Source organism: Cupressus sempervirens, chromosome 5, assembly GCF_028749045.1.
Source record: "Cupressus sempervirens isolate cs-2001-9-10 chromosome 5, ASM2874904v1, whole genome shotgun sequence".
Classification (NCBI taxonomy): Eukaryota; Viridiplantae; Streptophyta; class Pinopsida; order Cupressales; family Cupressaceae; genus Cupressus; species Cupressus sempervirens.
Window position 1 is genome coordinate 272,259,918 of NC_143122.1, and position 17,813 is coordinate 272,277,730.

At 34.9% G+C, this 17,813-nt stretch overlaps 1 protein-coding gene across 3 annotated transcripts; it reads left to right on the forward strand.

The window, feature by feature from the left end:
• Positions 1–12,981: 12,981 nt before the first annotated feature.
• Positions 12,982–17,597, forward strand: LOC149555618 (putative UDP-glucuronate:xylan alpha-glucuronosyltransferase 3). Of its 3 annotated transcripts, XM_089829742.1 has the most exons (5): positions 12,982–13,083; positions 13,276–13,412; positions 15,354–15,557; positions 15,660–16,300; positions 16,398–17,597. In XM_089829742.1, exons 2-5 carry the CDS (start codon positions 13,351–13,353, stop codon positions 17,405–17,407), a joined length of 1,917 nt encoding a protein of 638 aa, XP_089685868.1. In that variant the 5' UTR covers positions 12,982–13,083; positions 13,276–13,350; the 3' UTR covers positions 17,408–17,597. The 3 variants fall into 3 exon arrangements, with proteins under 3 accessions (XP_089685868.1, XP_089685867.1, XP_089685869.1); XM_089829741.1 differs by lacking the exon at positions 12,982–13,083 and having other exon boundaries at positions 13,266–13,412; XM_089829743.1 differs by lacking the exon at positions 12,982–13,083 and having other exon boundaries at positions 13,266–13,412; positions 15,372–15,557.
• The last annotated feature ends 216 nt before the right edge of the window (positions 17,598–17,813 follow it).

The following is a 17,813-nucleotide window of genomic DNA, read 5'->3' on the forward strand; positions in this document are numbered from 1 at the left end:
CTATACTTCTTCTTTAGGATCTACAAGACCTAGGTGGGTGAACATATAGATTCATTCATATGGTACCAGTTCTAAAAGTATACATTTTGATTCTTATAAAGTACATAAAATCCTTTTCCCCCTATACTTATGCAATAACAAAGGCAAGAAGTAGCAAATTATAAAACCTATGAAATCCACAGGCTGAGTGAGGGCATCCTTTCAGCTCTTAAATGGAGAGGGAAATGGATAATTGATTTAAATTTGATTCAGCAAAACCCAAAAATGCAATATCAAGAACATGTTGATCCTTTAACTAGCCAGTGCCTTATCTATTAGGCAATTCCACAAATCACAAACATACATCCTTGATATCAGTGATATATCCCATACATCAAGATATCAGATCTATCCTATCACTTTGTGAATTAGACATCAGTATTCATTAAAACCCTCATACTAATAACATATCCCTCTTATGAAACCTACAACCCTATCAAGATAAGTAAGCATTTACTTGGCTCTTTGTTCCAATAGGAAAACCTAACAAGACATACAACTTTAAGGGGCTACAAATGAATTTAAGCTCTTTGTTCGTAAACCACAAAATATTGTAGAAAACAAAGATAGGAGATAAGAATTAGAATGAAACTAAGAAGTTTTTTGTTCCTTGTATTCATTTGTTTGAAACAATACATTCAAGATGTATGTAAATAACTGAGAAACAACTCAATAGATTATACTTGCACATAAAACTCCATTTAATGATGTTCATACAAGAGAGAATATTGAATAATGGTGGAAACCAAGTTGAGAACTTGCTCAAAACTTGGGAACCAACCCTAGGTGGTATCACATTCGTGGAAAACTTTCCAAGAACTAGAACTCCTACTCCACATCTTGGAAATTCTTTTATAAATAAGCATTGCAACAAGCTTCAGATGGGAGGACACATGTCAGAATCTTATTGGAAAAATGAGTGGTTAGATATTTCTATAATGTTACATTTAAAATATTCATTGCATTTGAACAAAACAAGGAAAGTAGTTGCAAAATGGGTAGGTGAAACTTACTGTAGGAGTCTTTAATTTAATTTAATTTGTCTTCTACTGCCTTTAATCATGTAAATATTCAACTGCTTCCTACCAGCAGAGCCTTAATCTCTCCAACTGCTTCCAAAACATTTATTTCCCTCTTGGTGGGCCATTCAATGCATCTGATTTCATTTAAGTCTCTTAGTGCCTTTCTCTACCTGAAAATAAGATCTCCATTACTACTGCATAGATTGAGCATTAATGCTCATCCCTCTTGGTCATTCAGTGCTAACATGTGCCCTATTTTTCTCTGCATCATTTAGTTGATCCCTCAAGGATTTAACTTTAGCCTCCAATGTCTGAACCCTAAACCTAGTGCTTTCTACCACCTCAATGGAGTGTAGAAATAACATCCATCTTTGCATTCTATGTACTTCTCTCAAATTTCATTGGCTGGGGGCTTTCTGTCATTTTCCTGCTCAGAAAAGTAAAAACAGTTTTTCATGTCAAACTTAGGGTTTACGATCTTAAAATTTACTTGGAATTAAAACCCTTCATATCTTTGAAAGAGTCCTTTTAACTATAACCTTTACCTTTATGGAAAATAGGACATGTGTCATCTCATCACTTTCTCGCTTTAGCTCAAGTTCAAGCATCTCTATAAAGCGAGAAAGCGACGATCGTCGATCTGCTAAGATCTGATGATCATGAAAGATCCTTGTTATAGTTGTATTTATTTGTGGATTAGGGCCTACTAAGACACGTGTCCAATGCCCACATTCTCACTTTGGTTATTATTCATGAAACTTCAAAAAGCAAGAATACGGCAATCATCTATATGCTTTTGATCAACAACTTCCATTAATTGAATATCTTCTATTACAGTCATAAACTTCAACCAACCTGAGCATGTCATATTGACAACTTATTATGATGCATTCCTTTTTATGTCCTGCAGTTGAGTTTGGTACCACCATCTCCATATGTCAAATGCTTGCTTTCTTGCTGTGGTTATTTCTCGTTCAACTTTATAAAGTGAGAAAGTGACATGCGTTGATCTTTTGAGATCTGACGGTTGCGAAGATGCATCATTTGACATCACTTGGAAACCAAAGAGGGGCTTGCAGGGACATGTGTCATTATTCTAGAGACTTTGTCTAAAACTCTTTTGTCCTTTCACATTTAGGCCTGAAAAATAATTATGGCCATTTGATCGTTGTTGATTGAATGGTAGTCAGCTTCGGTTGCACAGTCATACCTCAAAAATTTCAAAGGTCTTTTAAAAGTATGAAAAAAATTTAAAACAAGAAGGGTTTCTAATCAAAATACACATATAGATAGAACCTAGGGTTTTTGTAAGGATTTCTTTGCACATGAAAATTGTAAACCCTAACTGAACAAATGAAAAATGGATTTTCATAATATATTCTTAGCATTTTTACCATGTTGATATTATAGGCCAACAATGGCTCTGACTAGGGATGCATGTCCCTTGCGAGAATGACAAGGATTCAAAATTTCTGGGAGAAGCAGACCATTCCAACAAATCTCTCAAACAACTTTATTGAAAATAGGAAACCTACTCCTAAACTGTACAAATGATGGCCCCGGGCCACCGAAACTTCAATAAAACTTCTTACCTTCGTCTTAGTCCTGATTTTCATTTACAGTTTCATGAGGTAAGATGAGACTATTACTTCCATCAATTTCACCATTCAGATTAACATTCTCAATCAATTCACTTGGTAAAACCATTTCTACATCTTCACTTCCATAATGCGTATAAAAACTAGAATCATTGTCTACAACTTGCTCATAATGAAAGTATGAATCAACTTACTCTTGGATTTCATAATTAGCCTAAAATTTATTTGTACAAATGACTTATGCATGCTATCAAATGGAAACAAAAAGGACTCATACTCTTCTTGATTCAAGGAGTGACATATGTCATAAATTTGAAACCTACCTTGTGTAACCAGATATGAAGGGGTCATGAAATCTGATTTCTTCTCATTTGCAATCTTATTTGACATCCGTTCAAATTCAACATTTTCTAAAAATCCTTCACATTCTTCAAATAATGGATTAGTTACCAAGCTATGAAACTTGTCATGAAAGTTCTCACAGACAACTTGTTGATTACTGTCATTGTTTCTTTCCAAAAACTCCTTGGAATGAGCTTCAAATATTTCAAACTCATCATCACTAGACTCATCAACAAAAATGAGAAACTCAGGATCAGAATCACAACTTCTAACCTTTTCCTTTTCATCATATGAACAATCAAAATTTATTGCAGCATTACCAACATGAAAAGAATTTGGATCAGCATTAAATCTTCCCTTAGTAGTACACTTTACATCGGACAAGTCATCATGTTTATTGACATTTGAACTACTGTCATATACACCTCCAAAACTTGAACACATAGTATTTTGAATTTATATCACATTCAACATCAAAATTTGGGGAAGGGACTTCATCTTGAGAAGAAACATAACAAGGGAAAGCTAGATCATCCTTAAAAACATTTGCATACCTCTTACAATCATGAGCCAATAGTTCTAAAATTTCATCAGCATTCAACAAGACTTCATCATAAGTCTGTTATCCTTGGCTTTGATCATAATTCAACTGATCCACAATATTTGCAACAATAGTAACATCAGTAGAACAATCTAAAAAAATAGAATCCTTATCACAACTTGTTTCCTCTTCATTGCAAGGTACCTCATCACTAGGTGCATCATTATAATCACTTTCATTGCAAGAAGATTTATCACTATTTCTGCTAGAGTTTTCTTCACTCTCACACATGTCGTCACATGATTCATTTTCAGCTAAGTATCAATCTTCCTCATGCTGATTGCAATCATCTAATTCGCTAAAATTTGAATCCTTCTCTTCACACTTACTAGACAAATTATCATTATCTACAGATTCATTACATTCATTATGACTTTCAACACATTCACTTTCTCCATTAGAAGATTCAACATAAACTCTATCATTATACAAATCACTTTCCATATTCTTGATGTATTCTTCAACTTGCAAAAGATTTTATAATATATGTTGTCCCGTTAACTGAGTCGAGCGTAAACACATCTAGGAAAACAATAGGTAATGAAGACTCCTTAGGTCTTAAAGAAAAATGCAACTCCATGAGTGTCGATTTGAACTTTATATAGACTTTATCATCTCTTAGACCTTGAATACTTCCTATCATATTTCATATGAAATTAATAAGGTGACTACAAACTTTCTTTTTCATCTTTATAATATCTTCAAGCACATCTTCATAACTTGATAAACAAAATTTTCCAGATCTGAGATCTGACTCCATGTTGAAACACAAATTTCTAACTACCTCTTTCCATAGTGTTGATAATCACTAAATAGAGGCAACTATTCTTTCCATTTAACTTTCATGAAAGGGAAACTCATGAAAAGTGAAATACCTTCAAGTGTTGATGCTTGCAAACTCGATATGTTGATTTGGCATGGGCGTAAACATGAACTTTTCCACACCATTCATAAAAACCATGTAGAGTCGCCACCTCCTTAAAAAAGGACAAATAAATCATTGATGTGATTTACTTTTTAACATTTCAACTTCTTACAACAATAGATACATACAACACTTAAAACTATCAATCAAAAACTAAAATATTATTTTCCAAGAACCACTATCAAAAGCTCCAGATATGCCCATACAAGCTGAAAGTGCTTCAAAATATTTAATATGAAATCAACTAGGAAAACTAGTATAAAGATATAGAGTCAACACTCACACTTGTGATAAATATTACATAATTTGTCACTTGACAAATTTGAACTAGACTTTATATTTGTAGGAAAACACACAAATTATCAAACCACTTTTGGAGATTTACAAACTTGGAAAAGATAACAAACATGTTTGTTCATTCCTAACTCTAAACTTTACAACAACACTTCAAAAAAATACCCAAATGAACTAATTGATGATGAATTCACAAGTAGCAATGCAATTTACATTCAACTTTCAAAGTATTGTTGTCCTAGACAAGGTAACCATTGGGATGCATGATTTTGAGTAAGAAACTAAAAATCACATCAGAAAACTTAGTGGTGCAAATTGCTTCATGCACTATCTTCTATTGTATTGAATCTCTTTTAAGATTCTCAAGGTTTGTCTATCATACAGATTCAATACAATTCTCCAGTAGAGTCACCATTTTGTTGGCTCTTGAATTAACAACTTTCCAATAACCCAATTATAGGAGCAAAAACATCTAGGGGCAGCTAATTCCCATTTTCAATATACCTATTCAGACATTGGGGCCAACTATAAGGCTATACTCCTTCTTCTTCTTCAAGCTCTGCAAGACCTAGGATGGTGAAACTATAGATTCATTCATATGGTACTAGTTCCAAAAGCATACAATCTGAATCTTATAAAGTAGATAAAACCCTTTTTTCTCCTATACTTATGCAATGAAAAAGGAAAGTAGTAGCAAATTACAAAACCTATGAAATCCACAAGCTGAGTGAGGTCATCCTTTCAACTCTTAAATAGAAAGGAAAGTGGAGAATTGATTTAAGTTTGATATCGACAAAACCCAAATATGAAACAACAAGAACATGTTGATCCTATAACTGATCAATGCCTTACCTATTGGGCAATTCCAAAAATCACAAACATACATCCATGACATTAGTAACATATCCCATACATCAAGATATCAGATTTATCCTACCACTTTGTAAATCAAACATTAATGTTCATAAAAAACCTCATACTCATAACATATCCTTTTTATGAAATCTGCAACCCTGTCAAGATAAGTAAGCATTTACTTGGCTCTTTTTTCTAATAGGGAAACCTAAAAAGACATACAACTTTAAGGGGCCACAAACAAATTTAAGCTCTTTATTCCTAAACCATAAAACATTGCAAACAACAAAGATAAGAGACAAGAATCAGAATGAAACTAAGAAGTTTGTTGTTCCTTGTGTTTATTTCTTTGAAACAATACATTCAAGATGCATGTAAACAACTAAGAAATAACTCAGTAGATCATACTTGCACATAAAACTCCATTAACTGTTGTTCATACATGAGAGAATGTTAAAGAATGGTGGAAACCCAGTTGAGAACTTTCTCAAAACTTGGGAATCAACCCTGGGTGGTATCACAACTATGGAAAACTTTCCAAGAACTGGAACCCCTACTCCACATCTTTGAAATCCTTTTATAAAGAAGGATTGCAACAAGCTTAGATGAGAGGATACATGTTGAAATCTTATAGGAAAAATGAGTGGCTAGATATTTCTATAATGTTAGATTTAAAACATTCTCTGCATTCAAACAAAGATAGGAAAGTAGATGTGAAATCAGCAGGTGACACTTATTATAGGAGTCTTTAATTTAATTCTATTTGTCCTCTTCTACCTTTAATCATGTAAATCTTCAATTTCTTCATGTCGATAGGGCCTTAATCTCTCCAACTACTTCCAAAACATTTATTTCCCTCTTGGTGGGTCATTCAGTGCATCTAATTTTTTTTAAGTCTCTTATTTCCTTTCTCTACTTGAAAATTAGATCTCCATTAATTTTGTGTAGATTGAGCATTACTGCTCAGTGCTCACTTGTGCCTTATTTTGCTCTGCATCATTTAGTTGATCCCGCAAGGATGCAACTTCAACCTCCAATGTATGAACCCTAAACCCAATGCTTTCTCCCACTTCATTGGAGTGTAGACATAATGTCCATCTTTGCATTCTCTATACTTTTCTCAAAATTCATTGATTGGGGGCTTTCTATCATTCTTGCTTAGAAAAGTAAAAATGCTTTTTCATGTCAAACTTAGGGTTTATGATCTTACAATTTGCTTGTAATTCAAACCGTTCATATCTTCGAAAGAGACCTCTTAACTACTTCCTTTACCTTTTTGATGAATAGGACACATGTCATCTCATCACTTTCTCACTTTAGCTAAAGTTTGAACATCTCTATAAAGAAAGAAAGTGACGATTGTCAATCTACTAAGATATGATGATCCTAGTTATAGCTATATTTCTTTATGAATTAGGGCCCACTAAGACATGTGTCTAATGCTCGCATTCTTGTTTTGGTTATTCTTCATGCAACTTTAGAAAATAAGAATACAATAATCAACAATTTGCTTTTGATCAATGACTTCCATAAAGTGCAGATCTTCTATCATAGTTAGAAACTCTAACCAACCTGAGTGTGCCATCTAGACAACTTATTTTGACGCATTCCTCTTTGTGTCCCATAGCTGAGTTTGGTCCCACCATCTCCACGTGTCGAATGCTCACTTTCTCACTTTGGTTATTTCTCCTGCAACTTTATAAAGTGAGAAAGTGACAGGCATTGATCTTTTAAGATCTAATGACTGGGAAGATGCATCATTTGACATTGCTTGGAAACCAAAGAGGGGCTCGCAGGGATAGGTGTCATCATTTTAGAGACTTTCTCCAAAACTCTTTTGTCCTTTCACATTTAGGTCTGAAACTTATGGCCATTTGATCCTTGTTGATCGAATGGTAGTCAACCTGGGTCGCGTGGTCACACCTTAAAAATTTCAAAGGTCTTTTAAAAGCATGGAAAAAATTTAAAACAAGGAGGGTTTCTAATCACAACACACATATAGATAGAACCTAGGGTTTTTGTAAGGATTTCTTCGCACATGAAAATCATAAACCCTAACTACACAAATGAAAACTAGATTTTTGCAATAGGTTCTTAGCATTTTTATCATGGTGAAAATACATACCAATAGGTGGCCTAGTGATGGGGTACTTCCCTTGTATTAGCTCCCTTTACTCTAACTCGTTCTCCCTATACCACTGGTCTACTATGTCATAAGCAATCTATAAGTATTGATCTACCCTCGCTAGATGGAAGACCGTCTCAATATTTCATGGCCTTATGTCTAGCATAATCTCTCTTGTCAGACTCTTAACCACCTTCTTTGTAGGTACATAATGGCAAGCTAGAGTCATTATCATTTTAGAGGACTGAATACATATTGGATGGGAAGTTGCATTTAGCAGCCCATTCTTGATCAATGTTGATACCATTACTAGTCTTTCGTTGGGTTTGTTGCACAATAGTAGGAATACATTCGAATCGATATGTCCTAATTTAGTGCCGCAAATCTCTAAGTATTTATCCTTGAATATGGACTTCTTTAATTCTCCTTGATATTTGAAAGCCACTAGATTAGAAATGATCTTTGTAACCATACAAGATGAAGGATGATGCCATTTTACTTACACAAAAGACAAACATCAATGTATCATTAATAACAAACCAAAAGATACTCTAATTAATGTGACCAGACCAGCAAAAAATGACCAAATCACAAGAAATTGACAAATATGGCTTATAGTGCCTAAAAGGTGCACATGCACACCAAACACACCTACACATGTGCACATAGTGCACACATTTCCTTGTTATTCATGAGTTTGGACTATGCATCTTTAGTGCATTTAGTACCGTAACATTCACATATGCAACATGCATATGGGTAAACCTTTGTGCACATTACACACCTTTGTATGGTGCACATGTGTGCATTTAGTTGTACCTTGTTTGCTACTTGAAGATGGGGATGAGCTCTAATTGACGTGCGAAAGGTATAGAGGTTCGATGGCGTAGCTCTGAGGGTCTCCAAGGTATAGCATGCCAAAATGTGAGCATGAAGTTTGCATTTATAGGTGGGGGGCTTTTTTGATATGTGCATAGTGTGCCACCAAAGGTGCACACATGTGCATGTGCACACTTATGGGGCTTTGATGCTTTTGAGCACATATTGTGCACCTGCCAATGGTGCACATGTGCGAAATGTGTGCATATGCACACTTGTTTATTTGCCTTATGAAAATTTGACTTTTTGGCATGTTGACTATGTTCTAGATTGACTGACCTAGACCTAAAGGGAGATCCTATTCACTGAGGCGTCTAACTAGGTGCAATGTTCTAGAGAATGAGATCCCTTTCCCTAAAAGAAAAGAGGGGGTTCCCATTTTGAATTCCAAAATGGGGCGCATGTTGTGAAATTGCAAATGTTATCATTAGTGAGATCATTTTTATTATATGTTATCTTGAGAGTTTGATCCAGTGCAAAAATTTGTGTAATGCTAGTATGCAAAGTTGTATGTGAGATCCATGAACCTGATGATGAATATCTTTTGATCAGAGAAGTGTTTGGTCTAGTTGGGGTATAGTGAGCAGGCATAGTACTGTATTGGCAAAGAATTTTCTATTGGAAAATAGTGATGTACCATTGCATTATTTGGTCAAGAAAATACTAAAGCTATTTAGATAGTGGGTCCATCTTTCTTCCTTTAAAAAATCCTAACAGGGTTGGAATCTCCTACCAGGGATTCAAAGTCTCCTAAGAGGGACTAATACGTATTGAATGTATTTCATTGACTCCTAACATGATCTATCCTCTAAAAAGAAATTTTCATATTAGTACATCATTTTATGGGTACCATCCCCAACAAGATTTTCCCTTTGATCAAGGGTTTCCCTAATTAATAGATCTGGTGTTATTGTGTATGGTTATCTTTCCATGGTTGTTGCATCTACTATTCACATGCTTTGGAATCAATAAGGATATTTATAGTTATTTTAATTGCATAACTGATTCATTCCCCCTCTCAGTTATCTTGGTGGACTTTACTTTCTAACACAAACTTGAACAAATGCCTTGATTTCAGTTAGAGGATAACCAATACAAACAGAGACAATTTGAGTGAAAATTTCTTCTTATAAAATAAATCAAATGTGGAAATGAATGCATTAAATTTTGGTTGGTCACTTGAATATGAAAATAGAGTGGGAAAGAATTGGCCATTTCATATTGCACTTTCTTACCATTTATTTCTTATTCCTATATTGGCTTCATCACATAAATTTTATACTTGAACTATTTTCTTCGCTTATTTTGTTTATTGTTGAGATTTTATGTAATAGTGTTGAGCAACATGTACATACAATCATATGCATACATACATACAATATATAACATACACATGTATAGATACACATATTCACATAGAAAATAACCATTATTGAAATAACAAAAAAAAACACATTTTTCTCCCAATTAACAAGCATAACAAAAGCTAAATATAACATGTATCAAATGTGAGCCATCTCATAATGCACACGTTAGTGTTAGGAAGGGGCCTTAATAAAATTATTGAACAAATTTCTAAACTTTCCATCATATGCAATGTGTGCATTTAAGTAATTTTTGAGGATTATTGAGAGTCATTGAAAATAGTGGCAAAAAATATTATGGTACTGCCACAGTTTAGCATGGTTTGATTAAAATGATTCAATACCTTGATGGCCCCCCTTGTCTTGTTGGATGTTGATCATTCAAACACCTTGCATTAATTGTTAAAGATCCCACTATAATGTAAGCATTTCAACAATGTTAGAGAATTATTGAAAGTAATAGGAAATAATACCATAAAAGGATAACTTCATGCCAAAATTGAATATTATTGTCACTAATTCTCTAAAAGTAGTCAACATCATCATGATTAAAGATCCCACTAAACTCAAATGACACCTAACTCATAAACATTTTACCAGCCTTTCAAAAAAATTGTGTGTCATAGTGCCAATGACATTAGGGCTACAACCTACTTACCCCATAGTTCTCAAATATAGCATCATATTTGCATTATTTCAATGTTCTTCCCAAGACAAACATAAGGGTTTTAAGCAGAACAATAAAATTGAAAGACATTTCTAGTGTTGAACTGTGTGAAAAATATAATTCAAGTGAATAACCTTCGCACACCATAATTCAACATTAAAATGTCTATACAAAATATCTCATGATTTACACATAGTATGAAGCTATAGCCAATGAGTAAAGAGAAATGCACACAATCAATGATTGAAGAGGAATGCATATAATCAATGTAAACTTAAGGGCACATATAGTTAATGCAAGTGTTTACATGTATTGGAGTGGTAGACACGTAAATAAAACATACAAAAGTGTTGAACATAAGAACAACACTCCAATTTTTGAAATATATACATCTAATGATTAAAGAAAAATGCATATATTCAATGATTAAAGAGAAATGGATACAGTCAATGCTGAACATAAGAACCATCCTCTAGTTAATGAAATGCATACACCTAATGATAAAAGATAAGTGCATGCAATGAATGATCAAAGATAAATGCATACAGTCCATGTTGAACATACAAACAACATTGTAATTTACAAAATGCATACAATCAATGATTAAAGAGAAGTGCACACACGATTTGTAAAATTAAGAATGCATAAAATCAATGAAAAAAGAGGAATGCATAGAGTGACTAATTAAGGATAAATTCATTATGGTTTGCCAATTAGATTTCAAGAATAATAGTGCATACCTACATTTTTTTAATTAGTACTACATACCCACCAAAATCCTCAAAGAACACTTCATATCTAGTAAAACCCAAATGACTCATGATTAAAAAATAATTGAATCAAATGTATCATGTGTACTCGTAATAATGAAAAGAACAAAAGATCACAATAAAGAGTAAAAATGAATAAGAAAAACATATCATGACCGAAGTAGGAGAATTCAACAAATTATCAACAATCCCTCTGCCGTTTTTGACATTCCATCTAATGATTTTAGATCAACGGAGGAAAAAAATAGAATGACCAACTCAAACCCTCGATGCAATACAAAGAAACTATTGAAAAAAACATGAAATTGTAACTACAAATGAGCATAACCATTACTACAAGATAAAATGAAATGATAAATGAATTAGAGGCGCTACTTGTGAGTGGTAGACCCAAACCCTAATTGCAAAAACCTAGACGACTCATGATTAAAAAATAGTTGACTCAAATGAGCAAAAGATCACATGAAAAATTAATAATGAAAAACATGAGTTACAGTAGTAGATCTCAACAAAGTATGGACAATGTCCCCCATTTCTTTAACATTCCATGTAATGATTTCAGATAATGGAGGGAAAAAAAGAACAATCAACTCAAACCCTTTGTGCAATGGTTGAAAAAAGTATCAAAACATAATTGCGAATGAGTACAACCATTGTTACAAACACAAATGAAATGATATATGTAAAGAAGGTGCTATAAGGTGAGTGGTAACCCAAATCCTCGTTGCACACAAAAAAGGTACGACCACAGGAAACATTCACAAGAAGGAAATTTTTAGTACAAATTGTTGAAAGAATGTTAAAAGGGAATTTTTAAGGGCTTTGTTATGGGCATGATGTGGCCTTGATGTGGTCAACAATGTGGACAATCTTCATTTGAGTGTATAGTGAAATGTTTATTAGTTGGACATCATTTGATTTTATTACAATCTTTAATGATTAACACAAAGTGTTGGATGATTTTATTAAAGCCCCTGCCTACAAATTCTTTAGTTGTTATTATGTTTGTTAATTAGAGGAATACTATTTTTCCTAGTTAGTTATTGGGTAGGTGAATTAAAGGCTCCCTTTTTAGACGACAATTTGAAATGACTATTTCTTAATCCTTTGACGTTTGACGAGCTCTTTAGAAAAAATATTAATACTAAAAAAACTGAAACTAAAACTTTTAAGATATCATCTCAAATATAGTAGCGTCCCAAATAAATAAATAAATATATTTCATGTAAATTTATATCGATACTTTCCTAAACTTTATAAATTTGGAAAGTTCGAGGCGAAAGACACCGCAACCATGTTCAAACCTAAAAAACATGAAAACGAAAAATTCCATACGGTGCCGGATATCCGTGAGTCGTGACTGCCCTAGTTACGAGCTGCTAACGTGATGTACCAAATCAAACTAACTTTGTCATGTAGTTATCTCATAATTACATCTTAATTATTGTATTGAATTTCTTTATTGGTGAGACCCATTTGCCATTTTCAGTCTTAGTGGTTGCTCACATGAAATGCTTTGTTAATAGCAGCGTATGACGCAACAGTTTATGCTTAGCGGTGGGTGTACGGTAGCGACAAAACTAACCCAGTCCCCAGATCATGGTTGGTATTCTGTTGCTTTTCAAAGTTCCTTCATGACCAATCAACAGCAGACGAAACTTTCTGTTTTACTTTATTTTAATGTTTTAAATTCATCCCCTTAGAATATTTCTGTCATTCCTACTAGTTCCTCAATTATCTCTGAATTTTTGGACATTTAATGTTTTTTGACATGTATATAGCTTGTTCCCACAGCAACAAGACTAGGAGATTATAATAGCGGTGGAGCTGGAGGAGGAGGAGAATATATTATAAGAGATCAGATGCAGAATGAGGCCTTCTCCAGGTCCCCCTACTCCTCAGGAACCTAGACATCGCCAAGCAGGACCAATGTAAGTTTTTCATCCCCGAGGTTTGGTTTTTATGACGTGTTACAAGGATGCGGACATGCACATTTTGTGATTTTCTGGGGTGAGGTTTGGACGAAAATTGCCCTTGCTGTTTTTGGGTAAACCGTTGGGTTTATAGAGTAAGTTCTTCAGCTCTCAGGTTTGGTTTCCTGATCTGCTATAAGGATGTTTCCATGCAAACATTTGTGGTTTTCTAGGGTGGGGTTTGGATGAAATTCGCCCTTGCTGTTTTTGGGTAAACCGCTCGGTATACAGAATAGTCAGCATTGGGTCTGGCTGTTCTAAGAGCTCGTATGATCTACCCTTTCCATAGGTTGGATACGTTGTAATTATGATCTAGTTTATGTATTACCGCCTCGCACAAATTTGTTTATGGGTGGAATATGCGTGAAACCTTTCAGTCTATTAGTGGACTATCAATGGGCATAAATTATGGATGGTGATTGGCATTTTCTCAACATGTATTAAATTTGAGTCAATCTTTGATCTACCCTCATATCTGATTAGGAGTCATTGCACCGGACGATATGATTAGCTTTCATAGATTGAGTTTTTGGAGATGGGATTTGGATCAAATATATCCAATCTTTTAGTGGGCAATCTTGGGGCATATTCACTGGGCATCGTTTCTTCCGATACCCTTGGAAATTTTGAAACCATTTATCTTCTATGCTCTGCAGGTCATGCACATTGCACTGTATATTTTATTTGAGGTTGTCTCACTCAGCGCTGGACTAGTTGAGGATTGGGGGCGTCGCTGGAACAAATTTATCCGATCTGTTAATTGCCATGCTCTAGATACGGAAATTGAATAATATTTTCTCCAGTATCTTGTGAATTCGTTTGACCCTTTGATCTGCCCTTCCCAATAGGGTTAGCTACATGCCACGGTGACATCTTATGGTAAGAGTATACGTTTATTGACACTGAACAATTTGAGGTTTTGAGCGAAACTTCATTTTTATTAGGCAAATAGAGCGGCCAACTTTTTCTTCACCATTGTTGGTATTTTTTTGCCTCTTGATCTTCTAGGTTGGAACATAGCATCATCCAATCTGGCTGTGTTGGAATACTGCCCTGCGTAGATTTGGGTTTTTGAGTGTTTAAATAGTGCAGGTAATTGATAGCGATCATTGTGCATATAAATTGGTCAGTTTTTTCTCCAGTATCTTGATTGCATACCCCACCCTTCAATCTTCTCTTGTCATAGGTTGGATACATAGTACAATTTGATTTAGTGCAGTGACGTTACCCTGCATAAAAAGGGTCCATTCAATTTGCATTTCTTTTCCTCTTGGTCGATGATGGCTATGTTAACAAGTTTCAATTGTTGACGACAGTCACTAAAATTGGGTTTTCAAGACGAGTTTCTTAGGTCATTTTTCGCCTACAAATCATCCAGCCAAATTGTCAAAATTGAAAGAACATTAAAAAATGATAAACTAACTCTGTTTTTATTGAAGGATCAAAAACTATTTAACACTTCTGATGTGTGATCTGAAACGTTGATGCTTAAAAACACACAGATTCAAACAGAGAAACAAACTTGCATTTCTTTTTCTGTCTTTTAATTTGTTACCCCAAGATTTCCATTGAGACAAATTTCTGATCAATTAGTCTTGTGCTGAGGCCTTTCAGAGATTTTCTGCTGTATATTCTATATATGATCCAAATGAAGAATGCCATCTTGTGACTTAAATTATGCAACAATAAAGTTGCTGTCTGTGTGGTTGCTGAAAGTAAATTGGTTGGTGATTAGTTTTATGATAGCGGTTAAATTTTTTTCCCCCTAAACTTCAATAACTTGATTTTTCAGTTCAAATCTATTTCCAAATTGTATTTCATTTCTCACTTTTGGGTACCGCTACATAAATTCTTTTCTTTTTGTGACAATGAAGATGAATGCATTGTTTTATCTTACAGAGAAGATGGATCATGCAGGAAAAATCAAGCACAAAGACCCTCCAAGGATTCTGAGAAAGGAACACACAGTCCCCGGCCTGACAGGAACTCAAATTTCAGATTATTTTACCTGAGATTGGCACTGATTTTGATTATCTGTGGAACCTTGGTAACCCTTCTCTACTCTCCTGCGGTAGACTCAAGTTCAAGCCACTTACGGCCAAGGTAGATCTACGCTTTTTTTTAACATTTGTAATTATTAAATTAAAGAAGTGTTCACTGTCGCTTCTTTTTTTGGTTAATGATTTTAACAATAGATTGATTCAGGTCAAGGTTTGGAGAGGTAGGATGGCTGTGGGAGAGAAGTTTCATAGACGAGCGCTATGTTGCAGTAGAGGAGGTTGACTGGTCACAAGTATCAAAATATTTGGTGTCTTTGAATAAATCGCAAAAAGAGTTGACAGTGGGATTGTTGAATTTTGATGAAGATGAAGTGCAGAAGTGGCAGCAGCTGGCCCCTGGTTCAGAATTTGTCAATGTTGCATTTAACTATGCAAGAAGAGATGTTAAATGGGAAACTTTATATCCAGAATGGATTGACGAGGATGAGCAGTTTGAGGTGCCCAGGTGCCCCCAACTGCATCTGCCCAAAGCCCCTAAGAATACAAAGTTAGATGTAGTTGCTGCTAAATTGCCTTGCAGAAAATGGGAAAAAAATTGGTCCAGAGATGTTGCTCGTCTACATCTACAGCTTGCAGCTGCAAATTTGGCCGTGTCTACAAAAGGGCATGGGGTCTATGTGCTTCTCATAACTGAATGCTGGCCTGCTCCCAATCTTTTCACTTGCAAAGATCTCATAAGCCATGAAAACAATACATGGCTTTACAAACCCAATGCAACGATAATGAAAAGCAAGCTGAAACTACCTGTTGGATCCTGTCAGCTTGCAGTGCCTCTCAAAGCCAAAGGTTGGACATGAGATTTTATTTTTTTAAATTTTACTTTCTTTCTTCATAAAACTTTAGGGAAACACTGAATTTGTTATGTTTGTCTGTTTGTTTACAGTTAGACCATATTCGGGTGACCCTAAGCGTGAAGCATATGCCACAATATTGCATTCAGCTGAATTTTATGTCTGTGGAGCAATTGCTGTTGCTCAGAGCATTCGTCTAACAGGTTCCAAACGAGATTTAGTAATACTTGTTGATGCGACAATTAGTGCTGAGCACAGACGGGGACTTAAAATGGCAGGTTGGAAATTGAAGCAAATTGAAAGAATTAGAAATCCAAAGGCTGAGCGTGAAGCATACAATGAGTGGAACTACAGTAAGTTCCGACTCTGGCAGCTTACAGACTATGACAAGATTATTTTTATAGATGCAGACTTGCTTATCCTTAGAAACATAGACTTTCTTTTTGGTATTCCAGAAATTACAGCAACTGGGAACAATGCAACACTCTTCAACTCTGGCGTAATGGTCATTGAACCATCCAATTGCACCTTTCAGTTGCTTATGGATCATATCAATGATATAGAATCATATAATGGGGGCGACCAAGGATATTTAAATGAGATATTCACGTGGTGGCATCGCATGCCAAAACATATGAATTTTTTGAAGCATTTCTGGTCAGGTGATGCAGATGAGAAGGAGCTCAAAACCTATCTCTTTGGAGCTGATCCTCCAGTCTTGTATGTACTACACTACCTAGGGTTAAAACCATGGCTCTGCTTCCGAGATTTCGATTGTAATTGGAATAATCCGATCCTGCAAGAATTTGCCAGTGATGTTGCCCACGCTCGCTGGTGGAGAGTACATGATTCCATGCCCGAGAGCCAACAACAGTTTTGTTTGCTTAGTTCAAAGCAAAAGGCTTATCTAGAATGGGATAGAAGACAAGCTGAAGCAGCAAAGCTACCTAATGAGCACTGGAAACGGAATATTACTGACCCACGCTTGCAAATATGCAACGAAAGCTTTTGCTTTTGGGAGAGCATGTTATGGCATTGGGGGGAAGCAAATTACACAGAAAATGCTACTACTGAAGCTCCACCAACAACAGTTGCATTGTAACTACATATATTTTGAAATGCTCTGAATAACATAAACAGAGCTTTCACATTAAGTTTTGAAACCCCCTCAAATAATCCATGTTATGCCAGTCTTGCTGAATCCATTGTACACTATCATGAGTGTACATTGTATAATCATTTTGTTTTTTATTGTAATAATTTTTTCAATTCACTTTATCATTTAGCAATCACATTTGATGTGTAATAATTTTTTCAATTCCTGTTTATCATTTACCAATCACATTTGTTGAGGGAGATTTGTCCATTTGCTTCTTATTTAAGCAAAGAAGGCCTGAATAGGTGGAGATTGTTTTAACTTTTGTCTAAACGTCTTGTTACAAGCAAAACTGTCACTAATAAAAATACATTTAACTCAAGTTTTCTGCTGTCATTGGCAGTGTTTAAAG

Coding starts and splice junctions, on each gene's coding strand:
- LOC149555618 (XM_089829742.1), top strand. CDS start 13,351: ATGAGGCCTTCTCCAGGTCCCCCTACTCCTCAGGAACCTAGACATCGC. Junction 13,413..15,353: donor CATCGCCAAGCAGGACCAAT/GTAAGTTTTTCA, acceptor TTTATCTTACAG/AGAAGATGGATCATGCAGGA. Junction 16,301..16,397: donor AGTGCCTCTCAAAGCCAAAG/GTTGGACATGAG, acceptor GTTTGTTTACAG/TTAGACCATATTCGGGTGAC.